The 15672-nt window shown below is 26.4% G+C and overlaps 1 protein-coding gene across 1 annotated transcript in view; it reads right to left on the minus strand.

Annotated features, from left to right (window-relative positions):
- Positions 1 to 7074, minus strand: part of LOC136089216 (probable serine/threonine-protein kinase gdt4) — a 69194-nt gene extending 62120 nt beyond the window's left edge. Inside the window, exons 1-3 of the mRNA XM_065814968.1 lie at positions 6710 to 7074; positions 6389 to 6564; positions 4448 to 4539 (exon numbers count right to left, since the gene is read on the minus strand). Of these exons, the coding sequence (XP_065671040.1) occupies positions 4448 to 4539; positions 6389 to 6564; positions 6710 to 7038 (597 nt within the window). The 5' untranslated portion in view covers positions 7039 to 7074. The remainder of the gene's footprint in view (positions 1 to 4447; positions 4540 to 6388; positions 6565 to 6709) is intronic.
- Positions 7075 to 15672: the final 8598 nt, after the last annotated feature.

Here is a 15672-nt window from a genome sequence, read left to right on the forward strand (position 1 = left end):
CATTTAATAATTTTATATATCTAAATATATATATTTTTATATATTTTTTATATAGCATACAGAAATAACAGAAGATTTAAGTTTTACATTTTTTACAATAAAAAATATCTGAACCCATTACAAACTTTTTTGGAAAACATGTTTTGTTGCAGAGCCAAGTATTGCAATTTGGATTCTTGCATTAGACAGCACTTTTTTACAATGATGTAATAATAAAAAGGCATTAGTTCTCAAGAGAACTGTTGTTGTGAAAAAGATGATTAGATCACAAAAAGAATCCTAGTCAGCTTTAGAGTAGCAGTAAGTAGTGTAATGATATGTTAAGTCTAAAGAAGTAGTACGCGATAAAAGATTTAGTAAGCATGGTTGGAATCATCCAAAGGAAAATAAGAAGAAACTGAACACAAACTAGTGTCAGAGACTAGACACAAATCAAGGAAATCACAATCAAGTGAAGGTTGACACTAGTGTCAGAGACTTGACACAAATCAAGTGAAGATAAGTAATTTGGGTTGTCTGAAAAACAAATCAGAAATTCTCCTATCCAAATATAAGATTAATTAAAATAAAAAGTGTGTACTTTTATCTTGATCAGCAGTACTAAAGCTAAGTAACTCAGTGTGATAAGCATTAAAGTCACCAAAAGCAACAAAATTGGCCGAAGGATGAAAAGAAAAGGCTAGATCAATTTGATTAGAAATAACACAGAGTTTAAAGGAGGAAGATGATAAAGAATAAAAAAAAAATTATTGAGTGATGTGGTGCTAAAGGAAAGCACATAGAACAATAGCCAGAGGACTCAAACCTGATTTCTCAAAAATTGGAGAATTGATGTTTAAGTATATGCCCAAGTCAAGCATGTGACTATTGTAGTCTTAGCAATTCAAAGGTTAATAGCTATCAATACTGATATTCAAAAAAGAAAAAAGAAATTTAAATTAGCCTCACAAAGAGCAAGTAAGTCTGGTAAACTTTGCAAGAGGTAAGATTCAACTAATGAAAAGTTACTTCAAAGACCACAAATATTTGAAATAGACAGAATATGAAGCTAACAGTAAAGATGAGATTGGATCGAGCATTTTGAATAAAGAGATGAGTTTATTTGAAGCTACCTGTGCAAGGCCTAAAAATCTTGAATAAGCTTTAGTAACAGTTGAATCAATGTCAGTGGGGATAGAATGAGCTTTTTTAGCCATAGGATTATTTGCCACAAAATTAAAAAATATATTGGGTGATGATATCCTTGATACTTAGATTTTAATGCGTCACTACAAAAAACAAATTAATTTTTGTTAAGGATTTTGTTAATCTAAAATAACTAAATTCACGCCCATATTTTGGTTGCTATAATATTGAAGAAATCAAATTAATAAAACTATCCAGCTCATACCCAGATACTACCTGGTAATTTTTTTCTGCCTGGTAATATAAAAACTAATCGTTGTAAGGTAGAAAATCCTTTTTACATCTACAGATTTTCCATATTTATTTCTATATATTTTACGTATAAACAATTAAAAAATTGTTTGCTTGAAACATTGTTTATTGTAACTGCTGCTTCACCCTTAAAAGATTTATTCAAATTTTTTCAGGAAAATCAGCTTTGGAAATCTCTTCCTGTCTTGTAATCATGTGTTCCTCAATCTAATATAACTTACAGTTTAAGTCAAAAAAGAAAGAAACTTTGATTAGTTAATAATTTACTAAATTTTTAAAAAATCAGACGACTTTTTTTTAAAATTAGTATTGTCTAAACCAAAACCCACAGTCAATGTATGTGCCACTACCTGAACCAAAGCTCTAGGTCTATATACCATTGTATCTATGGCTAAATAAATATATGTACACTCATTGAGTCTCTCCATATATAACTCAGCCAGGTAATATATACTTAAATGCACATAAATATACAAAAAACAAAATAAAATAAAAAACAGCTGAAAACTAACTTTTTTTTTTAATATATACATAGTTTAGATTATTTTTTTTACCACAATTTGTTAATTTATTTTATTTATGCATTTCTGGTTTCTTGTTTGACTTTTACATTTTTAAATATTTAAGTCAAACAAGAAACCAGAAATGAATCCACATAGTTCTTGGAAATGTTTTGAAAAAAGCTGAGGGGAATGAGAGGTTTATTTCACAGACCCAGGTTGACATGCTTTTAAATGTTTGTTGCTGATAATATTAGGAATTTTACCCCATATGCTATACGGAAAACATATTGTTTGCTCGGCAACAGAAAATTATTTTTTTTGTTAACCTCATAGATTATCTAGGTTATATTTTGAAAATCCGGAAAACTGTAACGATTAAAATCTCCAGAAAAAATCCATAATATATATTCCCTTATTTTCCTCTCAATTTTGCTTATAGTTGCTTCCAAATTTTTTTCTAACTTAACCTAACTTTGTATGAGTGATGAGTGAGAAAGCTTAAAAAACAGATATATTACAAAAATATGTAACTAAACCCATATGTATGGAAAACGTTTTGGATATCCGGAAAAACTAAAAGTTAGGAAAAATGTCCAGAATTCTGGAAATATCCGGAAAAAGATAATTCCTGTAAACTGTGCTGTGGATATATTCACATACACTTCTAGCTGGTTCTGTTAGTTGGCCAAAGTTCCTTAAAGAAGATGCCATATTAAGCTGACAGGAATAATTAAGTCACTTCTTTCTCTTCTCATGGATAAGGTTGTTAAGTTCAGTCTTTTTAATCTTTCCTCATAGAGTAGCTCTAAATATCATGAAGTTACTCTTGTTGATCTATGTTGTACTAATTCAATGAGATTAATATCTTTTTTTAAAAATGGATTCCAAATAGAAAATGCATTTTCAACATGAGGGCGTACTAGTAAAAAATATAATAATTCAACTATATCAGTATTTAAAAATAAAAATGTGTGTCAGATGAGACCAAAAATTCTACTTGCTTTAGAAACACATACAGATATTATGATAACCATATTTCAGATCTTTTTTTAACATGACACCAAGGACCTTTTTACATTCTACAGTACTCAATTGATAATCAAAAATATTAATTTTTTTAATAATTTTATATTTTTCTATTTTTAACTGCATACTCCAACCATTGAGTTAAAATATGATCTATTGCCAGAGTTAAAATATCTTGGTTTTCAAGTAAATTTGTAATGCAAGATTTACCTGGCAAAAAAACCATGTCAATTCTTATGCATCATTCTATTGTCTAAAAGATGTCAAATGATAGTTTTTGTTATTATCCTTTCTAAAATTTTAAGTAAAATAGATCTATAGTTAGAAGGATAATAATTGTGAAGCTTAATACACTAAATGTTATGTATGGACTACAAAGGTTAATGGTGTCTAGCATTTTCGAAAGTACAGAGAGGATGATGATCAGATGGATGTGTGGTGCTACTCACATATGATAGGTATGTTACTCACAAACAATAAGAAGTAATAGCAGAGATGAGAAACAATACTTAAGCCTATATCTATGGGAGCTTAAGTACATACATTAAATGAGGTTTGGGTTTTAGGTAGTCAACATTTTCAAACTTAAAGTGTATCATATTAAGACAATACCAACCTAATCCAGGACACTTAAATGTTAGTGAGTATACTAGGGTTATGACTTTTTGACTTTTTTTTAAAAAAAACATAATTTCCCGCCATAAATCGATGAACATTTGTTAAAAAACATTGAAAACATGTTCAATTCCTCTAGGTTGTAAAAAAAGCTCACCCCGCAATTAAAATTACAAACGGCCATTTATTTAATCTTGTTACTGCTACTACTAGTACGTGTGGCTTTGCTGAAAATCATTCAAAACTTGTATAGATTAGAGTGCAAGGTGGAATTCCAGAGCTATACTACCAATCCTGACCTTCTTTTTAATTCCTTCAACAGTTTTGCAGAGAGTATGTTGATTTATATTGTTTCAAAATCCATACAAAAAGGCTTTTTGAAAAATCACTGGAAGCGAGAGCCATCCATACTAAGATCCCTAGAAGTACTCAATGCGCAGGGCACGAAATTAAAGTCATGAAGGAAATGTATTCGTCATACAAAAATAAAGACAAATTGCACCTTCTATTCCTTCTATGCAACAAGCACGAGTCATTGTTGGATTGAAAATTTATTGTATTACATGACTATGACATTCTAAATACATTTGAATACATAGTAGTACTGTCAAAATTAATTTTTCAATGGCAGGGTGAACTTTTTTCAAAAGATATGCAAATAATAGTTCATTTTGTACTTTTTAGATTAAAGTTCATTAAACTACAGTAGAGGAGCATGGGCTTAAAAAAAAGTCATAACCCTAGTGTATACACATGCACGCATATATATAGATAAATATAGATATATTTATATATATAAGTACACATTTATACATTACATATTATTGAAATAACCATTTTTGTTAATTTTTTTAATGTTAACTTACAAGTGTTTGAAGTATTATATTTTCATACTCCACCGTGTCAGTGTTTTCTTCAAAACCAGCTATATATTTATGTACCAAAATGTCATGGAAACCTAAAATAGTTTTAACAAAATAATGTAGCAAAACTATCTACAGGCCTTGTTTCAAAGTGTTATGCTGCACACAATTTATGAATGCGCTAAATTATTTTACGTATGCCTAAGCGATTTCGGTCAATTAACTTTTTTAAATTATTTAAATTTCAAATTAGTCAATAAGCAGTAAGATAAAAGAAGTAAATAATTTTTTAAAAAACCACTACAAATTTTGAATCGAAATTATGTAAAAAAAGTTTTATACAAAAGTTTGAATGACAAGTTAGATATTAGATATAAAGTTATATGTTAAATATAAGCTTTATTTACTAATGAAAAAAATTCAGATAAAATTAAAAACTAAGAAAACTTAATCTCTATTAAGTTAATTATTTTATCAAAATATTTAGTAACAGAAAAAAAAAAAGTTTAAAGTTAACAAAAATATTTTTTTTGTATACAAAGTTATTAAACAAAACGTAAAAAAACAACCATAAAGTAAATACAACAAGAAGCACAAGAATATTTATACAACTTTTGATTGTAAAAAAAAGTTTACTTAAGTTTCTATTAAATAATGAAAAATAAATTAACAAGAACAAAAATTCAAAAATTCAAAAAAAAATTTATTATATATTATATTGATTTTATATTAAAAAAATTTTATTTTTATTTTTATCTTATTATTGTTCAATACTAAATTTCATTTATTTATTTTTTTTCATTTATTTATTCAAAAAAAAAAATAAGCTGATTTTATTTTTTAATTATTTTTTTGGTTTTCTTTCCTAAACATTTCTTTTTTTTAACTAAAACTTAAATTCTTCGTAAACGTGTTCCAAAGCTACATCAAAAATTTGTTCAAAACGAACATTAAACATTTTTTTGTAATGCAAGTAAAAGCACAGAAATTATTTTTTTATAAATGGCACAGTGATATAATTTTAATAAATGGTGTTTGGAAAAAAATCTTTGCTTTTCAACAAAATCGTTGATAAAGTAGTTAACTTTATTTAATAAAAAAAGTAAATAAATTAACATAAGTTTTTTATTTGTTACTCTCTAATTTTTTTTAAATAAAAAAAAATTTTAGTTGCAGAGTCACTAGAAATTTAAGAAATAATAATTTTAAAAAAATTAACATATTTTAATTCATTTATAAAAATGTCTAGAAAAGATAGGGATTTGTTTATTTCAAACTTTTTTTTAAATGTATTTCAAATTTAATTGTTTAATATATAATAAAATTGAAGGAAAATAAACATTCAATAATATTTCTACATTAAACATATATTTAACTCATTTTACAGTAATTAATAATATTGCAGTAGTTTTAAAAAGTTAATGTCATAATTTCATAATGACATAGTTTAGTTAACCAGTTTCTTTCAGCCTTAAAATACTAGATAAAAGTTGTTGTAAAAATGAATTTAAAAGCTAAAATACTTGTTCAAAATTATGAAAAAACAACAAAAATAACTGAAACATTTGTAAAGAAAAAAGATTTTTAGACAGAAAATTTTTTTTTGTTTGAATTAATAACTACAGATTAATATGGTTTAATTTGCATCCTTAAACTTTATATATTTCAGAGAAATAAAAACTTTTGATTAGAGTGAAATCAATGTAATATCTATTGTAAGATCTTTTTGATAAGTTTGAGATATAGAAAATAGTATAAATAAATAAAAATGGACACAAAAAAAAAGGAAAAAAAAAAAGGACCCTTCTGTATTACAATCATATTATTATTTCAACCATTACATGAGTTTAGAAAGATTTATTACTTTCAGTTAAACTAGATGAACACAACATTTTTTTTACATTATGTGCAATATGAATCTTTTCAAAAAAATTAAAAAAAAACCTTGACTTGGATTTACTAATAACATAGAAGGACAATCATGATCAGTTGTGTCACATGCTACAGGTGATGCTAATGTCAAAGTTTTAATATCATCGTCAGGAACCTCGTGTTGTAGCAAATTCACATCATAGTTTGTGAAATCTATGTTGTCATCAACCACAGGTTCAAATTTATCACTAAATCATTGTTATTAAAAGTATAAACTTACAGCAATTAAATAAAGAACAGCCAGGTTTTAGTTGCTCTTAATAAAAAAAGGCAAGAAAATATAAAAATTTTATTATAAAAGCAAGAAAAACACATATAAATTTATAGACTCACTACAAAATTTCAGAATATGGTATTGATGGTATTTCTTTTGATAAAACCAAAGTGCTTTCTTCATCATCATTCTTCATCAAAGTGCTTTCTTCATCATCATTCTTTATCACAGTGCTTTCTTCATCATCATTCTTCATCAAAGCGCTTTCTTCATCATCATTTTTTATCAAAGTGCTTTCTTCATCATCATTCTTCATCAAAGTGCTTTCTTCATCATCATTCTTCATCAAAGTGCTTTCTTCATCATCATTCTTCATCAAAGTGCTTTCTTCATCATCCTTCTTCATCAAAGTGCTTTCTTGGTCATCATCTTCTCTTTTCATCAACATCTTATTACGCTACTTATACAATTTAACTTTAATTCTACAAACAAAATGGTATTTTAATATATGCACTTCATTATTGTTATTATTTTTTTAATTTTATGAAAACATATTTATATGAATTTTAATGCTAAAAAAAAAAAACATTGTCACGCTAAAATAAACTAAAATAAGCAGGATTTAAAGGAAAATAAAATTACAAAAAAATAAATTATAAAGCTTTAAATAAATTAAATTAATAAATATGCATCATACAATAGCATCTCAAATTAAATTAAAATAATTTAATGTGGTTTTGTTTTAAAAAATAACAATTTTCTTTTAAGGAATATTTACTGAAAAAATAAAAAATAAAATATGAAAAAATAAAAAATAAAATAAAATAAAAAATAAAACCCTAACCCTAACCCTAACCCTGAAAAAATAAAAGCATTTATATTTAGAAAACTATGACTCTCTAGAATTCTCTAGAGAAAACTCTTTTCTTCTAGACTTCAGTAACAAGAAAAAATCATATATATATATATATATATATATATATATATATATATATATATATATATATATATATATATAATTTAATAGGGAATCTTGGTATCTTTACATTACTTTCTTTGCATTTGTTTTTGTAAAATGATATCTTTTTATCAGGCTAACACCCAAAAAGTTTAATTTAGTTCATTAATATTGTTTCAAATATAATCGCAATAATTGAATATGTATGTAATAATATAAATGTAATATAATGCAAATTTATGTAAAAAATACGAGATTGTATACTATGTACAAGATAATTTATATTTGTTTGTTATCTATCAGATGAATTATCTAGTAGATAATATACTTAGTAAAATTCAGGCCTGAGTGGGAGTAAATGAGTGCAAGAGCAAAGAAAATCTCACCTAAAATGAAATGCCAAGCTATTGCAAGCTGCTCCCCTAAACAACTATATAATCTGCATATTCATTAAAAAAATAAGTTATTAAATATAATATTTGATTTCATACCTGCTACAAACATATGCTTGTAAAAAATTCTTTAGAAGACCGTTTTTACACTAGCTACCATTTATTTATTAACAACAAAAAACTTGATAAACAAATACTTATAAAATTTTTACTTCTTATAAAAAAAGTTTTATATTTTCTTATTGTAATAGAATGCAGGAATTTTAAGAAATATTACAACAATTAAAAATTCCACAATACTTATATGATTACAATTTTTTTAGCAGAACATTTAATCGTAATTATAATTATGACCAAATTGAGATAAATTTATATAATTTATTACATCAATAACATACTTGATTAGATAAAGTAAGAATTATTATGTAATAATTTAGAGTGTAATATTTTTATATTTTATCAGTTAAATAACTTATATTTTATCAATATAGTTTTGAGTGTAAAAATTTAATTTTTACCAGTTAATCCCATCAAATTAAAAACTTAATTGGCACTTTAACTTTTTTTTTTTGCAAATATTGTGCCTTTAAAAAAGCATTTTAGTTTATTAAGCAATTTATTATGGTTTATTTTTTAAAATGAGTTTGCATTTTTCATCTTAGTTACAACGATTATGCTTTTCTTTTATTTCACTAATGTTATAGTAAACTTGAACCAATCCAAAAGTAATGCAAAACTTTAAACATAAAAAACCATCCCCACTGCCTAACTGTTTTAATATATCTTTTAATAATATTTGTAGTCTGCGAAGTAACCTTCCATCAGTTGAATCTTACCTCTTGCAAAAATTACTTAACTTGCTTGCTCTTAGTGAGACTAAATTAAAATAGCTACTCCTTCCTCAGATTTCAGTATTTCAGTATCCTCAGATATCAGTATTTCAGTATTCCTCAGATTTCAGTATTTCAGTATCCAGCCTGCTGGAAAGCGGCATCTGTTATCCCTATCTTCAAAAATTCTGGAGAGCAATCCGATTCGTCTAACTACCGTCCCATAAGTCTTCTTCCTATCATAAGCAAGGTTTTTGAATCTTTAATTAACAAACACTTAATTTCTCATCTTGAATCTAATAACTTACTTTCTGACCATCAATATGGATTTCGATCTTCTCGTTCTACAGCTGATTTACTAACAGTAGTAACTGACAGGTTTTATTGTGCATTAGATAAAGGTGGAGAGGTTAAGGCCATCGCTCTTGACATTTCAAAAGCGTTTGATAAAGTTTGACATGCTGGTCTTCTCCATAAGCTTTCTTCTTATGGTGTATCCGGCAACATCTTTAAGATCATTGAATCCTTCCTTTCCAATCATAGCATAAAAGTTGTCCTCGATGGACAACACTCTTCTTCTTATTCTGTAACTTCAGGGGTTCCTCAAGGTTCTATCCTTGGCCTTATACTCTTTTTAATTTACATTAATGATCTTCCAGATATTCTCACATCTAAGGTGGCATTGTTTGCTGATGATACTACCATTTATTCTTATCGTGATAAGAAACCATCACCCTCTGATTGCTTGGAGGGGGCATTTGAGCTTGAAAAGGATCTCACTTCTGCTACAGCATGGGGCTCACAGTGGCTGGTGAACTTTAATTCAGATAAAACTTAATTTTTTTTAGCCAATCGTTATCGCAATAATTTAGATCTTCCTATATTTATGAACGGTGATGTACTCGATGAGTCACCTACTCTTCATCTTCTAGGATTAACTCTTACTTCCAATCTTTCTTGGAATCCATATATCAAATCAGTTGCAAAATTAGCATCTGCTAAGGTTGCATCTCTTTATCGAGCTCGTCACTTTCTTACTTTGGATTCTATTCTCTATCTCTATAAATCTCAAATCCGGCCTTGTATGGAATACTGTTGCCATATCTGGGGCGGATCTTCTAATGATGCCCTTTCTCTTTTAGACAAGGTGTAAAAACGCATTGTAAACATTGTTGGACCTGCTCTTGCAGCCAACCTCCAACCATTATCTTGTCGTCGTAATGTTGCTTTTCTTTCTCTTTTCTACAAATACTATAACGGGCACTGCTCTAAAGAGCTAGCGTCTCTTGTGCCATCTACTATAATTCATTCTCTTGTTACTCGTCATTCAATTAAGTGTCATCCTTTTTCTGTGACTGTTCCTAAGTGCTCCAAAAACGCTTATTCGTCTAGTTTTTTTCCCCGAACATCAGCTCTTTAGAATTCGCTTCCTTCATCTTGCTTTCCTGATTCATATAATTTGCAATCTTTTAAGTCGTTCGTCAATCGTTATCTTGCTCTACAATCTTCATCTTTTCTCTTTCAGTAACTTCCAACTATAATTAGTGGCTGTTTGCAGCCTTGTTGGAAGCGAAGATGTTTTAAAAAAAAAAAAATTAATAGGTACTATTATTTGATTTGCAAAGACTTCAATAGTCACATGCTTGGCTTGGGGGTGTACATACGCATCTCACCTATTTGTCATGAAACTAAGTTCAAATCCTTTGACCATTCTTTTGTGTGTTTAGCACCTCTTCACTCTATTACCTTCCTCTTTGTTCTTTATAGGTCTTTTTCTTCTAAAGACTTCACTCTATTGGATGTACTTTCTGATCAAATTGACCAAGCCCTCTCTCTTTTCACCTATGTCCATATTGCTGCTATTGGTGATTTTGGCGAAATCATTTTTTGTTGACAACTTGACCACAACTGTTTAGATGTTTTGATGATTTAAACATTTTAGAAATAAATTTTAGAGCTAAACTTAAACTAGGAAAAGAATATTTTCTATTTTCTATTTTATTGAAAGTCTTCGTGTAATATAAAAACTTTAAAAAAGATCAAAAATTAAAAGCAATTCATAACGTAAAGACTTTTTACTGCATTTAAACTGTTAAAACATCAAAACACCTGTGATCAAATTGTAAAGAAAAACTTCCAACTTTATAGTGGTTGCTTGCAGCCTTGTTGGAAGTGAATTAGAATAGAATTAGAATTTGCATTTTTGCAATAATTTCATAAATATTTCATTTACAATAAATTTAATGGTTTTTGCTTCAATACAACATGGATAAATTGGACGAAAATCAAAATAATTAAAAATGATGTAATTTAATAATATTTATGATAAGGATAAATACAATGGAAATAACAATAATAAAAAAGATTACCAATATAATTTAACTTATAGCTTATAGATTAACAATAAAGATTAATAACATATATGTATATATATATAAATATATATATATATATATATATATATATATATATAAATATATATATATATATATATATATATATATACATATATATATATATATATATATATATATATATATATATATATATATATATATATACATATATATATATATATATATATATATATATATATATATATATATATATATATATATATATATATATATATATATATATATATACACACAGGGTGGCCACACTTTTTTTGTCTGAAAAAATTAGGATAATTTAGGATAATTTAGGAGATTTTTAAAGGTTTTTAAGGAGATTTATCGGGAAATTTGAAAAAAAAAGGATAAAAAGCTTAGGAGATTTTAGGAGGATTTCAAAAATAAAGTGGCACTAAAAAAATTTTTATTTTATTTAAAGACGTATAATGCCTAGCTAAATTAATTAAGATAAAATTAGGGCCCAAACACTGTTATTTAAAATAATCTAACATCTCTACACATTCAAAAATATTAACTTGAAACAAATCGATTTCATACTTGCATTATAAATTTATCAAACTTAACATTGTAATAAATAGATGACTTAATGACTAAGTAACAAAAAATAAATAACCAAAAATCATTAAAATACACAGCCAATTTCAAAAACTAAACTTTATATTTTATAATATACTTTATATTTATATTATATTATATATATATATATATATAAAGAAATAATGAAATCAGAAAAATAAAACGATTGAAAAAGCTAAACATCCAAATCTAAATCTCAGCCTTCTTGTCAATAAGTACTTTTTTTGCTGCTGTAATTTTTTCAAGTAAATCCTGCTTTTCAAAGACAACTCTCTTTAGCGCATTAGATTTTAGAACTGTTGACTTGATTTCTATCAATGAATTCTGCTTTTCCGCTTGCAATGCATACTCATCTGCATCATATCTGAACTGAAGTATGGTAACTTCAAGGGTGTGAATTTGTTCATTATAACTAGCAATCTCTTTATTAAAATTTTTCAGTTTAGTATCACGGCCAGTTTTTAAGGCCTTCAAGGACCTTCTCTTTTTGACTGCTAAAGTATAGTTTTTGTGCATTCTTGACATGTCCCAGAAGTTTAGTTGTCATAGCTAATTGGGACGATTTTATATTTTCACTGCACATGTGGTCATGTACAATTCTCTGTGCAACAAGAGTATCAGTTAGCATATTATTATCTAGAAGTTGGTTGTTTATACTGAATCCACGCTCTACTTGTGCTTGGCCATGAGACAATATTAGTAACAATTGGTTAATTTTCATTAAGTCCTTGAATCTTGAAGCATCTGTATATTGAACCAAAAAAAAATCAAATCTATACCTTTTTTTTTGAACCCAAGAAATTTCTTGTTCACTTTCACAACAGTAGTTAAAAATTGTGAATACTGCAATTTGGCTTGATCAGCAGCTGAAGGTGATACCTTTTTATAAGCTACTAATTTCAGCAACAACTTGTCAAAATAAAGTTCACACATCTCATGAGATTCCACCATGTACAAAGGTGATAAACATAATAAGTATCTGGCAAAACATAAGTTTAGCACACTTTTTCAAACCATATGTTTGCACATTGTAACTAAAAACTGTTGAACTTCTGTTTTAAAATTATAATATTTGTGCATCAGTAACTTTTTTTCTAGATTTTAGTTGCTGCAACTCATATTTTATTCCAAACCCAAGATCAATATTTGCAACCAACACTTGATTTTTGACATCACTGATATCAACTTTTAATAATTTAAAAGTTGTAGATGCTTCAGACAAAACTACTTTTTTGATAAATTTTGATAAAATTAGCCTCAGTAAATTCTTAAGTGTTTCCACAAGAAAAGGTGTCATAGGATTGTCAGTTTGGAAAACTAAGAAGAAAGAATTTAACAATTTTGCAGTTTCCTTAAAAAATTGTAACTTTATTGGGACTAACACATCTTTATAGCATGAAGAAAGGTATTCATAATGAGTATTTTGCCCAGGCTTAGATTGACCAGGCTGTATGCTTTTTGGTAAATTTTTCCAAAAGTCAATAATCACAATAATCTTGGGCCGTATTTCCATCGCTCTCTTTGCTACTTTCTTATTTTCAAAAATATTGTTAAACAATGCAAAATAATTTATTTTATTAATTTAGAATTCAGCTGGTGGCTTTCTCAATTTTATGATTTACAATTTCATGTATTAGAAAATTATATTTTAGAAAAAAACTTTTGGCAAAAAGAATTAGTTAAAAGAAAGATATCCGGAAATAAAAAATGATCAAACATACTTAATATAATAACATAATACTTAACCAAATAAATTTTTTTATAATTATTGTCTTTTAAAATTTAGCTTTATACTTGACTGACATTTTCTATTCTGAAAAGACACATTATTTTAGGTCAACTTAATTAAAATTACAATTGCAGAATAAGAAAAAAAAAATTTAATTTACTTTAAACTTTAAAACTTTAAAAATTTTAATAGAATAGAAATAGAAACTTTAAAACTTTAAAAATTTTAATAGAATAAAATTTTTAAATTATTAAAATATAACAAAAATATTGAATATACATTTGAGTAACTTAATTTCTCTCCGTATACAACAGTACTAACTCCAAGCCTGAACCATTTCATTAACTTTATTGTTGATTGGCTAATAATTGTTTATGCATTATACTCTATTATTAGGTAAAATAAATTAGGAGAATTTAGGAGTATTTGAGAAAATCATCTATACTTTAGGAGAAATTAGGTCTTTTTAGGATGTTTTTCAAATATTAGGACATTTTAGGATTTTTTAGGAGGCGTGGCCACCCTGTATATGTATATATATATATATATATATATATATATATATATATATATATATATATATATATATATATATATATATATATATATATATATATAGGTATGTTACATGAAATTTTTAAATTCATCAAATTCTGGGTTGTTATATATATCATTAAAAAAAGCTTCATTTCAATATTCCAAAAGTAAAAAAATTTTCAAAATCGAACCACCCTACAAAAAGTTATGACGTTTTAAGTACCGATTTTTTGATATTAGGATTTGTTGAAGAAACTTTCAAAATAAAGTTTTTATAAACTAAAACTATTATAACTTAATCAATTCTTATCTAAAAGTTTATATCTTAGTATCAAAAGATAGATACAAGAGTTATCTACAAATTTATAAAGGTCTCTAGATTACAGGCCCATCCGGGGGCAAGAGGGGGCACAAAACCACCATTCATACCAGCAATAAAGACTAACTATATTATATATATAAAAGTGTTTTTTTAATGAAAATGTAAATTTTTATATACAAGATGTTTTGTAATTAGCTATCAGACCACAGTCAAATATAGAAGTTTCATCATTGTCTTTGGGTGGATGTAAGGGTGATGGTTTCAAACACCCTATTATCAAAAATGACTCTTTTTTTTTTATAAATATTTATCTTTATAATTAAAAAGAAATCTAGTATCAAATCAAAAATTATATTTTACTACTTTACAACATCACTAGCAGCGCACCCTTTGTTTCAAGTGGTATAGATGGGAAAGGGGGCGTGTCATCACCCCCCACCCACCCACCCTCCTCTTTTACAACCTAAAAAAAAAATTTTTAATGAGATTCGAAAAAATATTTAAATGTAATTAAATTTTAGTTATAGATGGTTCCCCCTCTGACCTGAAAAAAATTTTAAAAACAAAAAATGTTTTATAATATTATTTTAGTTTACATCTTGGCTTTTAGTTAATGATTAAGATATTAAATTCCTTTAATGAAACTATTTATTATTCATTGTTAACAATAGACACAACATGAAAAAAATATTGAAAGTTCCACAACTCGCTTTATATTTTTGCAAGTTCCACTACTCGCTTTATATTTTTTTGCAAGTTCCACTACTCGCAGTAATTTTTTTTTGCAAGTTCCACTACTCGCTGTACATATTTTTTTGCAAGTTCCACTACTCGCAGTAATTTTTTTTTTGCAAGTTCCACTACTCGCTGTACATATTTTTTGCAAGTTCCACTACTCTCTGTAATTTTTTTTGCAAGTTCCACTACTTGCTGCACATTACACATATATATATATATATATATATATCTATACATATATACGTATATATACATACATTTATATATATATATATATATATATATATATATATATATATATATATATATATATATATATATATGTATGTATATATATATATATATATATATATATTAACATATATATATATAACAAACAAATCTATATTATCTAATATATAAAATACAGCATGGTACTTTTTACATAAACTTGCATTATATTTACATAAATTTCAACTATTACATTCAACAATTGAGTTTATATTTGAAAAAACATGAATCTAATTCAAAGAATAATTAAGAATAATTTTAAGAATAATTTAAGAACTTGTAGAAAATGAACTTTGACAGAAAAGCAAAATTTGGA

The sequence above is a fragment of the Hydra vulgaris genome, chromosome 13, assembly GCF_038396675.1.
Source record: "Hydra vulgaris chromosome 13, alternate assembly HydraT2T_AEP".
Lineage (NCBI taxonomy): Eukaryota > Metazoa > Cnidaria > Hydrozoa > Anthoathecata > Hydridae > Hydra > Hydra vulgaris.